Below are 20,392 nucleotides of genomic sequence, written 5' to 3'. Positions count from 1 at the left end.
TGACTCTTATTTCTTAAGAGAAAAGCTGATATGTCAGTTCGTGTTCTGTCAGATCTTGATTAGCCATCTCTAAATTCAAAGGAATAAACACCAGCTGAATTAGTCCATTGTAGTTCTTTTATATCATTTCATACAAAGATATCTTAGTATAAGTTACAGCAGATAAAATATCAGTCCTGCTTATTCTTTTTACTAGAAGGACCATCCCGTCACTCCGCCTTGACATAATTCATTTCTTCTGGTTTGAAGAATTGAGATGTATATGGTTTTCCTGCCATTGTGGGAACAGCAATTTTGAGTGCAGCCCTGTTCTGTATTTCTCTGAACTAAGCCTCTTGCAAGTCGGTGGAGATCTGAGTAACTGTGGTGCATTATATGTCAAAGAATTTGAAAAAAGCTCTTAATTTTTAAGACCTCCATAGCAAATACTTTGGTCTCTTTTTTTTATCTTTTTTTTTTAATCCAGACACAAGTTATATCTGATCAAGTCTTTCTTCTGCTGGTCTGATTATAGATAATACCAGATTAACGTTTTGCCATCCTTAAACTGTTAAGGTCAATAGGTGTTTTTTTTGCTGGAGATATGATAAAATGGATTCTGACCCTATCTTTAGTTGCTTGCTTGCTTTTTTTTTTTTGGGGGGGGGCGTATGTGTGCATGTTTTGTTTTGCTTTTAATAAAGGAAACAGTTGGGGTGGGAGGGAAGGGAAGGTAAACTTTTCAGTTGTAAATTCCAGTGCTGGGTGTATGGCATAGGTTGAAGTATTTTTGGGGAAAACTTCAGAGGTGGGAGATCTGGCTGGCAGCCTGTCATCTGAAGGAGGCTTTTCTTGCTTTTTCTACTTCCTTAATCAACAGAGTAGAGGCAAGCCTGAATGGAAATACTTGCCACACTTTTTTCAGATGAACTGTGGGAGGCAGAGATACTATACTGAAGAGGCTAGAATGAGAACAGCAATCTCTGACAGTCATTGGTTTGAGCAATAGGGGGAGAGACACCTAAATTATAGAGGTGAACAATGTAGTTTTGCTTCTGTTTCTTGTTGTTTGCAAAGTATATGAATTTTAATAAGTCCAGTTAACCTGCCATTCAGGTCATTCACATACCACATACACAAACTTAAATGAGTCAAAGCTGTGCTTGTGAATGAAAGTGTCTGTAGCTGCTGTTTGTGGTGAGTTCAGTTCTCTCTGTTAATGCACATCCAAAGCACAGCTGCAAGATTAACATTTTCACAAACAGATGCTGTTCCACCTACTTTTTAAACACTTGACTGACATAAGAAGTTAGTGTCTAGCGTTTTTGAGAATTTCTGAGCACGTGTATGTAGCTGTACTGTAGATACACAGATTTTGAGACTAAGTGGTGGTTAAGCACAAAAGGTTCTTTGGATTAAGGTAGCTGAAGTCCAAGTTTTGTTTTAAGTGTGTAACTCCTCATTTGACTGGTTTCTAAACTGTTTTTTTTTGCAATAACTAGGCTTATTATTTTAGTATGCAAAGGAACGATTCATAAGTGTAATGAAACACAGTGATTTAGATTAAAGGTGCAGTTTGACTAATGTACTGTTTCTGGCTGTGGTTAATACTAGACATTTCAAGAAAAAAAAAAAAACAGGTTGCCTGTAGATCGGTCTTAACCCTAGTATATTCTCTAGCTTCAGACAATTATTAGTGAAGGGACTTGTAGTGGCAGCACCTGGGCATGTCTTGATAGCTAATGTCCTTGAGTTTTTGTACCATTTAATACTTCCAGGGTGTGCAGCTGACACATTGTGTTGAACAATTTACATGCTGTCCAAGGAAGACTGGACATCTGTTTTCTTGTGCACTAGGTAAAGAGAGAGATGTGAGAAGAGATGCAGACAAACTCTGTGAATTAATGTTGATCTAATGTTGCAGTAGGTTAGGTGGCAGACTGTTACTTCACAGCATTTTTACTTATAAGCTGATTCCTCTACAGAGACTCTTCACTTTGAGCTCCATGTTTGCATTATGGATAAGACAGTAGATTCACAGTTCTTTTGCCATTTAGTTATTTGACAGAGAGTGAATTATTTTGTTGAGCAATAGTGAACTGTTCCTCTCTAGAAGCCTTTCTCTCTACTTTTTTTTGAAGATCAAAAATAGAATCTTAACCCTTATTATTTCCTCTTACCAATTTCTATCTAACTTTAAAACAAGCCAGTGCTGTACATGTTAATCTGAGATGGCCTAGATAAAGCACTTACTCTAAGTTACTTGTTTGCTTTTTCTTCATGTTTGCTTCTTCATCTAATCAACCACTTAGTAGTTGTCTACATCTGTTTTCACTTTCTTAATTTCATACTGCTGTATGTTGTCTTTATAGTCTTTGTAGTGTTCTCTTTCTAATATTTTTCTCAAGCTGAATTCCTTTCAAAGTTTAGAGGAATATTTTTCTGAAGAAGACTTCGTTTGTTCTTTCTTGTACTACAGCTAAGTATTCCATTTATTTCCCCTTATAAACTGTGAACAGATTGTGGTTTTACCTTTTAAGATGGTCACCTACAGAACCTACCATCCCACATTGAGCTTTAAGGCAGATTAGATGGGAGGAACACAAAGTTATACCTCACAGCACAAGATACTGAAGTTATTCTGGCCACGTGATGTCCTGTGAATCCTACTTTCAATTGCCTAATGCTAGTCAAGGTTTTTGTCCTGGGTTGAGTGAATGGTGGAGTTTTTTTGGTGGCAGGGGAGGGGGCTATCGGGGCGGCCCCCTGTGAGAAGCTTCCCGAAGCTCCCCCAGCTCCAAGTCAGCTCCACTTCTGTTTGGGAAATTGAGCCAATCGGCTGCGCATCTGCGATAACGTATTTAAGAAGGAACGTGGTGACAGGCAGTGGGACTTGTGAGGAGGAGTTGCTGCAGCTGCGTGAACACGAAGGTCAGTGGAGGATCAGAGGAAGAAAGGAGGGGGGAGGTGTGCCGGAGCAGAGACTCCCCTGTATCCTGTGATGAGATGGCAGGACGGCCCCCCCCGCCACCCATGAAGATCTACGGTGGAGCAGACATTGATTTATGGCCTGTGGCTCCTGCTTGGCATAATCAAGGTGCTGTGCCTGAAGAAGGCCGGGGTCTCATGGGAAAAGGTAGCCCCACTGCTGTAATTCAGTGCTGGGAGGATTGCAGCATGCGGGGGAGTCCCACGCCAGAGCAGCTTTGGAAGGGCTGCAGCCGTGGGAGGGAATCCAGTCGGAGAAAGTTGGTGACCCACGATGGAGCAGTGTGGGGAACGCTGCGGCCCATGGGAGGAACTCATGTCAGAGAAAGTTTGTGGAGGACTGTCTCCTGTGAGAGGGGGACCACGATGGAGCAGGAGGAACAATTTCCAGACACTCCCCTCACCGAAGATAAAGGAAGTGGCAGCGCTGACTGCACCCCCCATTCCCTGCCCCTGTGCCACTGGGGGAGGAGGTAGAGATATCGGGAGCAGAGCTGAGCCCGGGAAGAAGGGAGGGGTGGGGGGAAGGTGTTCTCAAGATGTGGCAGTGCTTCTCACTGTCCTACTCTGTTATGTGTTGTTAGTGTCTGTAATAAATCTATGTTCTTTTTTTTCCTTCCCCTAACGAGTCTGCCTCTTGCTCGTGATCATAAAGGGGAAATTTTTCCCCATCCCAGTCCTATCTTGAACCCCAAGCCTGGCTCTCTGTCCCTTCTCATTGCCGGAGGGGAAGAGAGAGAGCCGCTGCATTGTGGTTGGCTGCTGACCAGGCCTAAACCACGACAATTTTCCAAATCGTAATAAAACGGCATTTTACAGGGTTTTGTTTTGTTTTGTTTTTTTAAATGTGAAAATATGTTTGATAAAAATCTCTTAAAGAAGTGTGGTTGTTAGTAGTTGTTAAAATTGAAATTATAGGTCACAAAAATTGAAATATTTTTTTTCCGTTTAGCATATTATAATGACAAGGAAAATCTTTGGTTCGGTATATTTCTTACAGATCAAAATACTTGTTCTTTATGCCCACATATTGAACATTCTGTTCATGATATGTGAAATGGATCATCTAAACAGAATGGGGATCTATAATACGGGGGCAGGAAAGAGAGACAGCTTTGTATTCACCTTACTGAAGTATATACTGTATAATAGAATATGTCTAATTTAGGACACTTCCAGAACCTTTATGCTTTTGTGTCATGCTTCTTTCCTAAGTATGCTAACACCTAGTAATCACAAAGCTTTAAAATAACGTTTTTGTTATGTTTGCATTTCGGTCTAAGTTTTGTGTTTAATCTTTCTGTACCTAGGGATAGAGCCCAAGTTAAACATCCTTGAAATTGTAAAGCCTGTGGAGACTGTGGAGGTGGTGATTGATCCAGATGCTCATCATGCAGAGGCTGAAGCTCACCTTGTTGAGGAAGCTCAAGTGATAACCTTGGATGGAACAAAGCATATTACAACAATTTCAGATGAAACTTCTGAACAAGTGACACGATGGGCTGCAGCATTGGAAGGCTACCGAAAGGAGCAGGAGCGCCTTGGCATACCCTATGGTAATAGCACATGACTCTGTGTGTGTGTGTGCGCGTGCAAGTGTTCAGATAGGGGATGGGTTCTTTTGTTTGTTTGGGGGATTGGTGTGTTTTCATAAATTATAATTAATTTTGGATATATAATTAAAGTGCTCCAGTACCTCAGAGAAGGCTTCTTATGGGTAAGTACAACATAAATTTCTGCGTAAGAGAAGTCTAAAGAGAAGGAGAATCACTGCTTGTAATAGTTTTATTAAAATAGTGCTTTTATTAAAATAGTGCTCCATAACCTTCTCGTTGTTGCAGTTTTTAGAAAGCACTTTAATTCTTCCTCCTCTCCTTAAAAATGCGTATGTTAGTGATAAATCTCTTTTTCATGTGGGTCTGAATTTGAACTAGACTAAGTACTTGGTGGGCGTTGCCTCTAAAGATATTGGAACATAGTACATAGGTTCTAGGATGATGAGTATGGTGTTAGATTTTGCATTGAAAGCCGTACGTGACTTCAATATACTGAGAAAAGATGGTTCAGAACTGAATATATGTGTTCAGGTTGATCATAATCTCTTTTGAATTAATGTTGTTACTTAGCAGGCTGCTAATTTAATGCTAGCTTAGAAGAAGCATCTTTGAATGAATGCCTGTTTAGGATTGAACTGAAACTGGGTTTTAAACCTACATCATGTTCAGGAGGTTATCCAGCTGAGTTGCTTGTTGTGACTTGCAGAAATGTATTGTCAAGGCATATTCAGCGCATGAAGCTGTAGTATCTAAGCAGACCTGCAAAACTGGAATATATTTGGAAGTGTTTACAAATTCAGGTGAAATCACAGGCCTTTGCAGGTCATGTAGCTTGCCAGTATTTTGAATATATTTTTGATAACTGAAGCAATGGCTTTTTCATGCCTTTTTGTTCTCATTGTCAAGCACTTCCAAAATAGTTTTCACAATGCTATGTCTATTGGTAATCAGGGATTTGACGCAGAATGTTTGAAAAAAAAAATAAAAATCTGAGGAGTTACCAGAAGCAGACTGGTATTTTTCAACATGCTCCCCCATTAATATAAGATGAAAATTACTTAAAACCGTGTCGTTGTTGTATTGAATAATGTTGTTAATAAAGCAGCAACCTTATTAAAATTTGAGAAACCCTGTAACCCACAGCTCTGACTTTAGAAGTTTAATGTCCTTTGTGTCTTGGGAGTACAGATTTTCCAGTAAAATCATACTAGTTTATCATGGCAGAGATCTCTGTATTAAGAACAATGGTGTTCTCTTGATATTAGAAAAATGTGCTGAACTGCCCTCCTAGAAATAATAAAATTGTAAATGTTATCTGAGTTGACATTGCAGGGACTTGGGTTGAAATAAGGCGCTAGAAGCTTCTGTGTTATGACACAGTTGGAAGTTTCTGAGAATAAAGAATGCTCTTAATGTTCTTACATAGTCCCTCAAAAAAGCCTTTTTTTCTTCCCCCCCAACTTTTATAATTAGACATCTTAAAAAACAGAAAAAGAGGCCAGGTTCTTTCAAAGAGTTGTGAGGCTTGGTTCTGTAATGTTCTCTAAAACAATTCCTTGAAGACAGGGTATGTTGACATTGAAAGTCAAGTCCAGTCAGTAAATAATCAACATCCAGAAAAGTAGTGGTTCTGTATCTTAATCCTTACAGGTTTCTCTGTTTTACTGCAAATGGAGAATTAGCTTTTCACAGGTCTTTAAAATGTTGTGGCTTTCTCTTTGTGTTATGTTTTGGTGGATTTTACTGGAGATGACATTCTTAGCTGTTAAAGGTATTTGTGCTAATAGAATCTGAAAATTTGGTACCATTGCAAAGGTCCCTTAGAAGAAGAAAAATATGAATTGGTATGAGAAATAAAGCCAGAAGAGGGAGCAGTAGGAAACTTCGAAACCTTGGAACTGGTTAGAGAAAGTAATGATTCGTGTTACCTGCAGATTATGTTCTGTCAATGAGAACAAATTATCAGCTTTTTGATGAAAATTCACTGCCGATAACATTTTGAAAACCAAAACCCTTTTGATATGGCTTTTCCCAAAGGTTTCCATTGAATGTTTTTAGGTAGCGTCAGTGAAAAATGATGTAATGTCACTGTCCTTTATTAAGCAAAATGGAATTCGTGGCTCCTAGATTATGTTTGTAGACTTAGAAAGCTTTGCTTCCTTTAATTCGTAAAATAAAAACTTGTCAAGGTGACATCTGTTTGGGGTATTGTAATTTAAAAATACATAATTGTTCTGCTCCTGTCCTTGAGACTGTGAAAGTAAATATCACTGCTTTTCCAGTTCATACTCACTGATACGTTTTAATATATAGCATACAACATTGATGAAGTTTTGAAGATGATGCTTAGAATTACCCATCTTCTTTCTATCTTGTTCACACTAATCCTGCTTGAAACAACAGACTTGTTATGTTAAAATGTGTTGAGTCGACAAGTCATGTATTGCGTATATCATGAGTTGATTCTTTATTAACGTTTCTATATGCTCTCTGCTGTGTGACTTATACTTTTGTGTGTTTGGCACGAGCATTTAAACAATGTGCATGATGTGTTATGTTGAAATGTCAAACAGGTATCCCAGAACATGATGCTATGGTTTGTTTGATTCAAATACAGGCTTGCATTGGGTCCTATTGTATAAACTCTTGGTTTAATGGTTTATTTACTGTGGTCTTTCTAGATGAGGTGTATTATGCTTTCTGTTTTATATTTTTATCTTGCTATATATAGTGCACGTTTATTAGCCCATCTGGGTGGTGGGTTGACCCCAGCTGGCAGGTGAGCTTCTGCCCAGTCACTTGCTCACTTCCCCTCCAGAGGCATGGGGAAAGAATCAAAAGGGCCAAAGCATATTTAAAAAAAAAAAAAAAAAAAAAAAGAATCAAGATAACAACAATTTAATAAGTTGTCCTGGCTGTGTCCCTTCCCATTTTCTTGTTCACCCCAGGCCTACTCACTGGGGTGGCCAAGTGAGGAACAGAGAAGGCCTTGTGTTGGAGGGCAGTACCCTCTGACCAGGTTTTTTTAGCTATTCTGTGCATGGAGGGTGTAATGTTTAATAACAAATTTACTTGAAGGTAGCTGATGTTACGTGGGATTTCTGATTTAGCAGAATAATACAAATTCTACTAAATCCACAATATAAACATAAGTTACACTTAGAAAAATACAGCAAGTGCAGTATACTCTTCAGTCACAATACCAACGTGACTCCCATAATCGCTCTCAATGTAGTATCTCACCAATGACTGTTGGGTGCCCTCACTTGCTGGGAAAGAATATGTGGGTTGAAACCATCTCAGGCCCATTACTCTCTTCCAAATTCTTTTGGTAGTTGCTTAGTTCGTGTGCTCTGTGTTGGGCTGAGCCACGTTTTCCCTTGCCCTATGCTGGTCTGACTGCCTCAGGGAGACATTTACACCACCAGTTGATTCACTGAGTTATTGATAGGTGTTTATCTAAAACAAAGGCCACCCTTGGCTTCCTTTTTGTTGAGTTAAAGCCAGCTGCTTTGCATTATTCTGAGAGCTGCATGGGCACTTCTCTCTTGCCCATCTCCTCTGAGCCTTCTTCCATTGTAGGAGAGTCATGTTCCACCCCTTGGGCTTTAGTCAATCACACCTGGACTGTGCAAGCGCTGTTCAGCAGTAGCTAAAACATCAGTATGCTACCAACACTGTTTTGATCACCAGCCTAGAACACAGGACTGTATGGACTGCTTAAAGAAAATTAACTCCATCCCAGCCAAACCCAGTAAGATGATGATTTTAAATAGAAACTGGGATAAAGTGAATGTGTTTAGAATGTAGTATTTCATTGTAATCACATAGTGATCAAAATATTTGAGGAAGAGCTTCCTGGTGTGAGAGAGACTACTCTGTTTTTAAACTAAAGACCTATGAAAAAAAAAAAAAATTATTTTCTGTGGTTGAGAAATGTCAGGTGTCCTGATGTAAAAGCTTTTGCTAAAGAAAATCTGTCTTTTGCCCTTTCCATCTCCCCACCAAGCAACAGTGCTCCATCATCATTTCAAGAGGAGTCAGCTTTCCATCCAGTCAGTTTTGGTCATGGTATCTACACTTCTTGATGTATGTTCTTTTATAAAAGTGATTGTATAATTGAAAACATACCGTTGCTAGAATAGCTGCACTGAATAGCAGCACTGACTGGCCTAGAAGCAGGCCCTTTTAAAAAAAGAAATAAATAGATAACAAGAACCCCTTAAATATAAAGTTTTTTAAAAGGCCTTCAGAAACAGTCAAGCAAAAAAATGAACTTTAGGCTACGCTTATTTGAATGCTGTGGATCAGAAGCCACTTGTACTTCATTCTTGTTAGCAGTTACAGTAAGGGCTAGCTCTCTGTCCTCACAGAGGAGGAACCTTGTAGCATATAATGGGGTGATTTGTGTTTTGTCTCTCTTTTCCCAGACCCAGTGCAGTGGTCGACAGACCAGGTGCTCCACTGGGTGGTGTGGGTGATGAAGGAGTTCAGCATGACTGACATTGACCTCAGTGCGCTCAGCATTCCTGGGCGGGAGCTCTGCAGCCTCAGTCAAGAAGACTTCTTCCAGCGTGTCCCACGGGGAGAAATCCTCTGGAGCCATTTGGAGCTTCTTCGAAAGTGTACGGGTGATTTTTCTGTAGCTGATTTAAGTTATTCTCCCTTCTCCCCCCCTGCTTTTTTTTTCTTTCTTTAAAAATGAAACCAATTGTGAGCAGTTGTTTCTCCTGTATTTAATATTGGCAGTAAAAATGAGGGCATCAATACAAGATAACAGGAGGTATTAGTGAGAATGGCTGCTGTTATAAAACATGTCTGCATACTAAACATTGCCCATCTTTTCGTCAAACCTCGTAACTAATAGGGAGGAAGTAGTGAATGATGATTCCTCCTTTGTTTTAATAAAGATTTTTAGTTTGTCCATCTCCTGAATTTGACGGTTTTATAATTAAATATTGATTGTGAGTTATTTAATGTATATCTCTCTGTCATAGAAGTGAAGATTATTAAGCATAGGCAATGAAATCTTTAGATTGTACACAGCACAACCAATAAGTGGTGTGTTTTGTGTGTATAATACAATAATGTATATGCTCATTTAAAATTTACTATGCTTGGATATAATTTGGCAGACTAAAGACTATTTCCATCCTCATATACATGATATAGCTAAAGGTGTTAGGAGATAGAGAATGCATAAGATACCTTGAAATTCACCATGTACGTCCTTATTTCTAAGAACTGAATGACAGACGTTAAGAGTCTCTACTCATAAGACCATGAGGTATGCATGTGTCTTGCAAACTGATAACAAATTTTAATTTTTTTCCTCCATGAAAGGTTTTGATCTTCAGGTGACTTGACATTTGTGGGTTAAATAAAAACTTGCTTTTTTTTTTCTTTTCACTGATTTGCAGATGTGTTGGCTAGCCAAGAACACACTGGAGAAATAGCAACTGTTACTATTGATCAGCGTAAGTACTTCTTTCTGCCAGCCGTTAAATCACCCAATTAACTGTTTGCAGGTTTAACACTGTTCTTTGGTTTAGCACTATAATAGTACACCATTTAGAAAATCACTCCAGAGAGAGTAGTTTTCTTTGGTGAGGGGAGGAGGGCATGTGTTAAACTTCGAAGCAAAATGTTGAGCTTCTTGATGTTTTGTTATTGGCTGAAAGGTGGTGTTTGACCTGAACTATGAAAGTTTCTAACTTTCATTTTGGATAGTAGATTTCCCCCTGTCTTGAAATAAGCTGTCTAAGATATATTTTTGAGGTCTTGAGTTGTTCTGTTTTTTTTAGGTTATATATTGCATTGATTAATAGATATATTAAAATGTTATGATTTCAAAAGAAAGCGTTTCCAAAAACTGAACAGGCGTGTGAAAGAGGACTTGCTTAGAAACCAATGCTAGGAAAAATACATTGAAGTAACTTTCCAGTTATTTGAAACTCATTCTTCCAGCTGAAGCAGCATCATCAATTATTAAAATGAATCCATGTTCAGAAGACTTGTAAGCAGCTTATATGTTATCTAGATAGGCCATGTATAGCATCCTCTTAGACCATTGCAATAGAAGGGTATTTAATTGCTGTTTGAATAGCAGGTATGGAGGGTTGTACAGTGACTATGGAGAAAACTACATTAGGGTAGATCAGATAGGAACAGCATAAAGTTGAAAACAAAGGCATGAAAGGTTTGGGGTTTTTTATGGAAACATGTAATACATATAGTAAACTAAAGCTGGTGTTTTACCTGTCATGTGTCATCTCTACTACAAGTCTAAAGCCACAGTTTCTACTATAAGAAGCAAAAAGTCTTTACATTATTCTTACTATTGTGACTTATACAGTGTGTCTTTTTAGCAAAGGAAAAAAAGAGCTCCTAGACGTTATGGTAATGCAGGTAATAAATAATATATGCCTATTTCTGTGCCAGCAATTTATAATTGATGTTTTGCAATGTTCTCTGCTTTACAGCTGTGCAGATTATTCCAGCATCTGTACAGCCTGCTACCCCAACCACCATTAAAGTAATAAACAGCAGTGCAAAAGCAGCTAAAGTACAGAGAGCTCCAAGGATCTCTGGGGAAGATAGAAGTTCCCCTGGGAACAGAACAGGTATCGTCTCCATTATTTTTAAATGCAAATGCAGTAAAGAGTTACTCATTAATTTGAAATACAGTTTTGTAGAACACATCTTTATCAGTCTCAGTGTGAGATTTGCAGAAGTCCATGTAGTATGAAGGGGACTGTAGCAACAAAATATATCACAAGCACATGCAGACCTGGCAGGTTTGTAGGCTCACCCTGGCACAATGTTAGCGTAGTGCTGCAGCTTTTGAGTCCTGCATCAAATAAAATGCATAAAATTGTTTCTGTCCCTTAACAGTCTGTCCTCTCAAACCACTGCACAGCATTTATTCACACTTTTAACTTCTTTCCACTTTTAATTTCCAGGAGAGGGAGAAAATAAACTGTATGTTGTAGAATCTTAGCCTAGCTACTACTTGCTCTCCTTGTTCCCCTCCTCTGCCCCACCTCTCCCCATGCTCTCAGTTTTGTGACTTTAGAATTTAGCAAGTTTCAGGTTTCTTGTTTTGTTAAATGAATGCACCTTCTGGAAAACTGCACACTAAATCTGTGATTTATTTTTGGAATTACTGTTATTTATACATACTCTTTGATTATTACTAATTCATCTTAATTTCTTTATCTTATTTTTTTCATACTGTCATTTTTTGCTTTGGTTCTCTCAATGGTTGTGAATTTTCCTATTAAATCCTTTCCTCTCCTTCCCCTTGAATTTTTAGTTGTTTTAAACTCTCCATAAAAGTCTGTTATGATGTCATTCAGTATTCTTAGGCCAGGATTTTATCAGCTAACATCAGTGGGGAATACTCTGTGTTTCTCCCTTTAGACATTAGGTCTGCTATCTGTATCCCATTGAAAATTTAAGAATTTAACTGCAGGTACTTGAGTTAAAAAGGAACCTTAATAATTGGACATAAAATGTGTTATATTGATGTAAGCTGAAGTTTGGGGTGTGTTTTTCTTCTATTTCTAATATATCATTAAAATTTGAGACTAAGCTACTTTTATAAAAACTTCTATTGCATATATCTATATAGTTATATAGATATACATATATGTATACACATACGTATATATGTGTGTGTGTTTATATGCCTGAAGAGGAACGATCAGCTCTTGCTAAATCTGCTATATTTTAGGGATAGATGTGTGTCTAAATGACTGTGTGTAGTGTTACATGATTATTTTTTTTTTAAGCTCTAGGGACAGATTTATGAGAAATCTTGTTATTTTTTTTTCTGTATTCATCAGCTTATTTTTTAATAGTTTAATACTGATGACTTTGGGAGAAAATGTTTAAAAAATATTAGAAGAAATTAATTAAGTGCAAGTTTTCCCTTCCATCTTATATTCTATGTTGGTTTGCTTCCATATGCTGGTTGAAAATTTTTAGCTCTGAGGAAAACATAAAAAGGACTAATTGAAATGGATCTTGTTACTCCTATTTCAACAGGAAACAATGGCCAGATCCAGTTGTGGCAGTTTTTATTAGAACTTCTCACTGACAAAGATGCTCGGGACTGTATTTCTTGGGTTGGTGATGAAGGAGAGTTTAAATTGAATCAACCTGAACTAGTTGCACAAAAATGGGGACAGCGCAAAAACAAACCCACAATGAACTATGAGAAGCTTAGTCGGGCTTTGAGGTAAGATTAACTTTAGGAACTGATCCGGTATGAAGTGATTTGTTTTCACTCGGCTACTTTATTTTTAACTATCATAATGCAAGACTTTCGGCTTTTTTAGTAAAGGGATAAACAGATCCTCTGAAGCTACTCCTTCCCCTCAGATCTTACTAGTTTTAGGAGCAAGGTATTTGTTGGATTTCTCTGGGGTTTTCTGTTTTTAAAACTAGTACAATAACTTCTTGAAAATATATTTTCTTTTTTCAGGATTATTGAACACTGACATGATAGTTAATATCGGTAGCTCACTTTTTGAAAATATATTTCTTTTTTGATGTATCTTCAGTATTTATTCTTTTAGTAGTGAGACTGACAATATTGATTATTGGTGAAAGGTACAGAAATATGTAAATACTTAGAATTATTGACTTATTTTTATATTTTACAGCTTACTGGTTCATGTTCTTCTTACTCTTGTTAAGGTATAAAGTGGATATGTTCCTATAATTACGTAATCATTAGTGGTTTTCCGTATGTTTTCTGTATGTAACAAAACTTTTTCTAAGTTCAGATATTCATTGATCCATTCCATTGTTCTTATGGTTAAGACTGAACTTCTAATTTCCTATTCCGATGGTTAAATCTATTTCTCTTGATTACTTTTCAAGAAAGGTATTTACAGCCTAATCCTGCAAATTATTTAAGCAGTTTTAGAAACTCTTTTTATATGAGTAAGTTGCATATTGGCTGAAGTCTGGGGTCTGATATTTACTTTTCAGCATTTCCACTTTGGGCTACATTATATTTTTTTAAAAGGAAGTAAACTCATCTATTTTACTAAACAAGTTTACTTGTTTAAAAAAAATAAAAACAAAAATCAACATCTATTTAAAAATACCTCTGTGAGAAATGATGGTAAAGTAACCATATTCTAGCTTTCTTTAGTCTTTTAGGGAGGATTTAAATAACATCAATATGCATAATGCTGAATGAGTGCTTTCACTGGGGGAGACTGAAGTCTAGAAGACCAGGACTGGCATAGAGTCAGTAAAGAATGACAGCTCATTTACATCAACAGGAGACATGAGAAGAAACTGGCAGCCTAACTACACCCTTTCGTCTGTCTTGTAACTTCTTTAGGCACAGTATTGTGGATGCCAGGATTATTTCATGAGTTTGAGAGGAAACTGGACAAATTAATGAAAAATAAATATTTTGAAGGATACTAGGTATGGAAAGATGCAACTTCCAAAAGTTCCTGAGCCCCAGATTATTGAAAGCGAGGAAGAGCATCGATACATGCTTGCTCTAATTCCATGCTTTTCCTTAAGTGTCCTCTTTTGGTCTGTTGGAGTCCATATCCTGTTCTAGGTAGATTTTTAGCCTGGTCTTGTATGGCTGTTCTTGCATTGCTTATATATTAAATTAGGATGCTACTTTTTCATAGGATCACAGAATCCCTTGGGTGGGAAGGGCCTCAGGAGGCCTCTGGTCCAACCTTCTGCCCAAAGCTGGACCTTTCCAGTAGAGCTGCTCCTCAGCCTGTATTGTTGCAATACTATTCCCATATTTCCAACCTGTTTTTGTGAATCTGTATGTTTGTGTACTGAAGGTATTTGTGAAAACTTTCAGGAGCATAAAAAATACATAAATGATGCTATTTGGGTGTGTGTGTGTGTGTGTCAAAAAACCCTTCAGAAGATCTCAAAGGCAGCTGAAGAACTTTAGAATAATGTTCTTATCACTGGGATATTAAACAGATGTCTGCACAGTAATTTGCATAAATCACTATTAGAGAAGTTTTGCATTTATATTTTATTCACAGAATTACAGAAATCACATTCTTCAAAATGTTGCCATTTTGGCAGCTGCATCAATATTGACATGTTTTCTAACACTTGAATGCCTGAAGGGATGTTTAATGCTGCTTGCTACTCCCATGATAAACACTGTTGCCAAGCTAAAGTTTTATTAAATGGTAGTATGTTTTATTTACCAATGTACTGAAATTACCATGTCAATTGTTGGTTAATAAAGAAAATTATGTTGATATTATTGAGAAATGTGCTAGCTCTTCTGCCCAGCTGTAGGAAGACCAGGCAGTATAGAAGCTAGGACAGGGTGAAAAATAGAAGAGCAGATTTTTTTGTTACATACGCCTTGATAAATTTTGTAAAATCAACATCTGTTTTGTTATCCAGTAGGGAAATAAGACTTGAAGAAAAATAATTCCTGTATTATTCTGAAGCAAAGCTTTCATGTGACTTGGAACATTCCAGTAACTACAGCTTTATAAACTTGCATATTTACTTACAGCTTTCTGTATTTTTGAATAAGCGGATAATTTAAAGAAATTTACTCAGTTTTGTAAGGCATCTTTCTAAAGCATTATTTTGAGACAGACGTTGTTGTACAATAATAAATGCTTGTACAGAGTTAAATAACTTTTAAAAAGAAACAAACAAAAAAACGCAAAAAACCCCCACTTGACCTATGCCATGGCCACATTTTACAAACTCTGGCTTTCTGCAGATGGTTCTTACTGACCCAGGTGAGCACAGCTCCCAGTTCCCCAGTTTCTCTATGTCCAGTACCCTGTCACATTCAGCACGAGTGCCTGCCTAGTGTTCCCACGCTCTAAACTATGCTGTGTTTCACACATGAGGGATACACCAGGATATACATCACTAATCTTTACCCAGTTCTGCCCTGTACTGCATGACTGGACAGAAACAAGCATCCCACCCTCTAGGTTACGTGGTTCATCCAACCAGTTGTAACAAAACCTCTCTGCCTCGCCGGGAGGCTGAATGTGATGGACACCACACAGACACAGATCCTTCAGCTGCTGCCAGGAAGATGCTGTGGAGGGTAGGGCTGGGGGGGGGAAGTGCTGCGTAGAGGTTAAGGACGAGCATAATGGTGGGGAGAAGGAAACAGAGGAGTTGAGGAAGGCGCAGGAGTTAGCTTGGGGGAGCGGAGGTAGAAGGACTGAAGAGGAAGCTTTTATATAACTATATGTCATTTGGGAAAAAGGTGAAGGAGGGGTTTGGCAAACCAACCAGACTTTACCCACAGAGCAATAGCAAGCTATTTAGACAGTTCTTGTACTCCATAACAGACTTCTGAGGCTTCTTGCACTGTATCAGTAGCCATCAGGCTTGCCAGCATTTTTTCTACATAGTCTGTCTCTCACCCTTTATTTGCTTTAGTCCTGTTGCTTAGATCCTGACCCTCAAAAGTAAGGAATTAAAAGGCTTTTTTCCAGAATTTGAGGTGTCTGAAGAAACATGGTTGGATTCTTATCTCTTTTCCACTAGAGCTGGGAGACAGAAGTTAGTCTTTTAATTGACTTAATTTTGCTGGTGGATGAGAATCATCTTTGCTTTACAAGCATGTCACTCAGAGGATTGAGACAGTCAAGAAATCTGGGCTCATTTGTACTATATTTGGGTGATGATTTTGAGGAAATTAAATTGTGTGGGGGTTTTTTTTGTTTTTTTTTTTTTTTTTTCAAATTTTTCACAAGCTTGTTAACCTTATCAAGTCCAAGTTATGTCCCAGCTGCTTAGGTTTTTTTGATGAGAAATGTGGCATGTTCTGTTAATGCCTGCAGTGAGACAAGAACAGCAAGAAAACTGTAAAATTTTAACTTCTGTTTTATGGGTAGCACCTAAAGTTTTATAATGTCTCTGGAGTACAGTGTGTCATACAGACTTTGTTATCTTTACTGAATTTCTGCCCAGTCTGATAATTCTTTTGTGACACAATGTAAAAAGTATTCATAGAGGAGTCACTTTTAGTTGTAAATAAAGGCAAAGGATGCCAGCATCTCAACTAAAAACAAAACAAAACAAAAACAAAGAAACAAACAAACCAAACACCATGCTTTTATAGTTTTACTTCCTTCTTTGAAAACAAAAGGCAGGGAATGGCTGCTTTAGTATCATAGAAACTACAATGTTATTTTTCACAGTGTTTCCAACATAAATTTTTTCCTCAGAAAAGCGGAGACAAGAGTAAGGAAAGCAAAGGACCATAATGAGGGGAGGAATATTTTCTTACTAAGGCAAAGCACTATAGAAAACTTATTGCACCCCAAGCTGTTTTTAAACTGCTCCAAGGCCTTCAGTTCTGAACTGGTGCTTCTGACTGCCTATAAAATAATTACTGTGTTTTGTGTCTCTTTAATGTATCAAGGTACAGGGACAATTTTCAACCCTTTCCCTTTTTCTCATATAAGAAAATGCCTAAACTGTATCTTGGTTTTGCAAGTATATGAGAATCTTGATGAGAAGAAGATTCATATTTTGGCCTCCAATTGACCTTAAGTAAATAATCAATGCATATGGAAGTTGCAGATGCTGAAAATTTACATGGATTTTTTTAATTTTATTTTTTTCTTTTTTTTCTTGTTTTGTTTTGTTTTTACAGGTATTACTATGATGGAGACATGATCTGCAAAGTTCAAGGCAAGAGATTTGTGTACAAATTTGTCTGCGACTTGAAAACTCTCATTGGATACAGTGCAGCAGAGTTGAATCGGTTGGTCACAGAATGTGAGCAGAAGAAACTAGCCAAGATGCAGCTCCATGGCATTGCACAACCAGTTACAGCAGTGGCTCTAGCTACAGCATCCCTGCAAACGGAGAAAGATAATTAAGCACTAGGACATGAAGGTGGGAGCCTAAGGCCTTTCCTACATAACCAGAGCAATTGTTGCTCTTACTTTATCAGAATTGGAAACTTCTTTTGCTTCTTGACAGTACAATATAGAGCATGATTTTCTGTAAAGAACTGGGACTCGCATAAATCTGGATCTTTTAACAGCATATATTTCAATATAAGTTAAGGGATCACCACAACTTCTGCAACTTTGAGTCAGGACCTCTATGGTATGCAATTTGAAATTGGTGAGAAAGGTTGAATTGGTTAGTGCTCCGTGTCCACAGCTGCATAAAGTAATTTTTGCAGCAATTTTTAAAAAAATGAAGTACCTACAGCAGGCAGGCTGATCAGCTGTCTGAACTCAGCTCTTTCCGGTCTTTTGTTCTCTGCTGAACTACCAAATGGCATTTGATGCTTTCAAAGTTAAACATGTTCATTATTCTCATTTAATCAAGCAGAGCTGAAAGGCACATTAAACATTACAAAGCATCAGGTTCTTAAAGTACCTTCTGTGTTCATAAGCAAAGGAAACTAAGACCAGACCGAACTGAAGATCAGTGCTGAAGAATGAGATCCAGGTTTAGATCTGGCTTGGGTGAAAAGCCAATTATGAGTATTTCATTGTAATGTGTAGATAATATGCATATATGAGGGCAAGTACTTACCTGTTTTGAAAGACATTGTTAACGCTAGCCATTTAGCAAAAAGCGAAGACAAACTTCTTCCCCCAGTACCACACCCCATCAGGTGATTTGAAAACTTGAAAAAATAGCCCTCACCCAAAGAGTAGTTTGTTTTGGTGGGGAGTTTTAATGCTCTATTCTACAAGGTGCTTATACCTACAGGGTAATAAACCTTAGTAACTGAAGACTTAAGTTAATCACAGTCAGTAGTCCCTGTCTAGAAACAAAATGCAAATTGAAAATAGTTTGACAGAGAACTGAAGTTTGATTTCCAAATTATTGTACAGTCTGACATTAAAATACAAAGATGTAGTTTTTATTTAATTCTTTTTGAACTTCAACTGATATTTTTGAAGCTTCACAGGCCAAATGTATGCTCCAGAGTTTGGGTGCAATTTGAAGGCTGGATGATGAATAGAAATACTTGGAATGTATCCTGAGTTCTGAGCTATGGAGAGTACTTCATGCAAAGATGCGTGCAGAAAAAAGTAGGCTGCAACTTTTGAGCTTCTATACTGATGCCTTTTAGACTGTTTCTTTTGATGGCTGGAAATGGTGCAATTTTGGGTTTGCTTTTGCCCCTTCATGTTATTAAACAGTATAAATATGTCACTGTGCATATTTTCCAACTTTTTATAAGTGAAACCCCATCTGGTAACACTTGAACTATTAAAATGCAAATTTATAAGGGAAAACCTTTAATTCTGTGGAGGATTGAATTACTCTTAAACCTTAAATAAAAAGTGCTGGTACATTGAGGTTCTAAACATAAAATGTGTTTATACCAACTAGCAAGAGCACTGGACTGTCGCTCTTGATCTGAAAAAGAATGGTCATACTTGCAGACCGAGAGCAAAGAACACAGAAGACTCATGTATATTTTGAAGATGCATTGAGGACAAAGCTTTTTGTTTATAGGTGGATGTTCATCTGCAGATAGTTCTTGCTTAACTGGAAATCTTGCATGTAGTTCTAGATTTTTTTATCATCACCATGATTATACTTTTTTTTTTTTCCAGATTCTTTCAGTAAATCTTAATATTGTTTTAATTCTTGAGCTGTTAAAGCACTTCATCTACTGAGCATGCTGGGTTTATTTTATTTTATTTTTCAAATCTTAAGCCCTGAGCAAAATACCTAAATGCATCTGTCAGAAGAGGTCAACCATCAATCCATTTATTCCTGTTACAGTAGTCTGATCCCACCAGCTGGTATGTGTTTGAGGTGACTTACGCAAATAGGTGCAGGTTTCAGGTTTGCTTACTAAGAATAAGATGAAGCTGGGAGTTTGGTGGCAGCAACTATGTGTATAATACCGTTCCATTACTGAGCAGAAGTCCAAATACAAGTCACTAATTTTATTTAACAGAATTGATGAGAGGCCTTTTTAGTTAAAATACAGTATGAAAAGAGGAGAAGCTTAAAATATCAGCTTTCTAGATCAAACTGGAGCGGGGGATGATAAACGAACAGCAAAATAGAAATCTACTATCGATACTTTATTCCCCGAATGTTCTTGCTACCTGATAAGCCCCCTAGGGGAAACTTCTGATATCACACACTTTCTTTGTAAATACATCCAATTATTATTTTGCAGCTTTTCAGTAGGTATGCTAGTCCTTTGGGTTCTTTGTTGTGGGATCATCTGCTTTTCCACCATGTTCCAATTAGTAAAGAAGGAATCTTTCAAATGGTATAAAATCACTGTCACATTCTCTGTAGTTGAGGGAGAAATCTGTGACTAACTTGATGTCTTCACTAAAATAAAAGATGTAGAATATATTGTCAAAGGTTGTTCTGTTGCTGCCAGAAGGAAAACATAGAATATTCCAAATTTTTTGTAAAACTGAAGGTTTTTTGCATACTTTTTAAATAAAGACACTTATACTCTGCTAATAACTATGTATTTCTTTTGTGTTTTGCATTTTTTTGGTAATTTTACATGAAACAATTATTTTCTATTTTTACTCTGATAAAATATTTGTGCATAAAATGTCAATATAGTAAAATAAAAATGTTATACAGCTAATGCCTGTTGACTTCTCAATTTTCCAGAAAATCATTTGTAGTGTCATTCAGGTGCAACCAGTTTAATGATTAATACATGCACTTTACTCTCATTACTCTTAAGATCACAAGCTCATTACAGGAAGAAGGCAGACCTTAAATTCTGAAGATGCATCTTCTTTGACTCAGTACTTGGCTATGTGTTTCTACTTTTAAACTGGAACTCAGTGCCCTTCATCATTGCAACAGCTTTAACATCTTAACTGTAAATTTCAAAATGGTGCCTTGAT

The 20,392-nt window shown here is 37.4% G+C and overlaps 1 protein-coding gene across 3 annotated transcripts in view; it reads left to right on the top strand.

Annotated features, from left to right (window-relative positions):
* GABPA (GA binding protein transcription factor subunit alpha) overlaps positions 1 to 19,994 on the top strand; it is a 28,364-nt gene extending 8,370 nt beyond the window's left edge. For 2 of the 3 annotated variants that reach the window (XM_033009959.2, XM_033009950.2), the window contains exons 5-10: positions 4,278 to 4,523; positions 8,954 to 9,148; positions 9,944 to 10,000; positions 11,006 to 11,146; positions 12,573 to 12,765; positions 17,179 to 19,994. In XM_033009959.2, the coding sequence (XP_032865850.1) occupies positions 4,278 to 4,523; positions 8,954 to 9,148; positions 9,944 to 10,000; positions 11,006 to 11,146; positions 12,573 to 12,765; positions 17,179 to 17,407 (1,061 nt within the window). In that variant the 3' untranslated portion in view covers positions 17,408 to 19,994. The remainder of the gene's footprint in view (positions 1 to 4,277; positions 4,524 to 8,953; positions 9,149 to 9,943; positions 10,001 to 11,005; positions 11,147 to 12,572; positions 12,766 to 17,178) is intronic. The other variant, XM_042788308.1, reaches the window with a different exon arrangement.
* Positions 19,995 to 20,392: the final 398 nt, after the last annotated feature.

This window comes from Tyto alba, unplaced genomic scaffold, assembly GCF_018691265.1.
Source record: "Tyto alba isolate M040663 unplaced genomic scaffold, T.alba_DEE_v4.0 Super-Scaffold_14, whole genome shotgun sequence".
Lineage (NCBI taxonomy): Eukaryota > Metazoa > Chordata > Aves > Strigiformes > Tytonidae > Tyto > Tyto alba.
The sequence above is the reverse complement of the archived record's forward strand: the minus strand, read 5'-3'. Positions and strand labels throughout refer to the sequence as shown.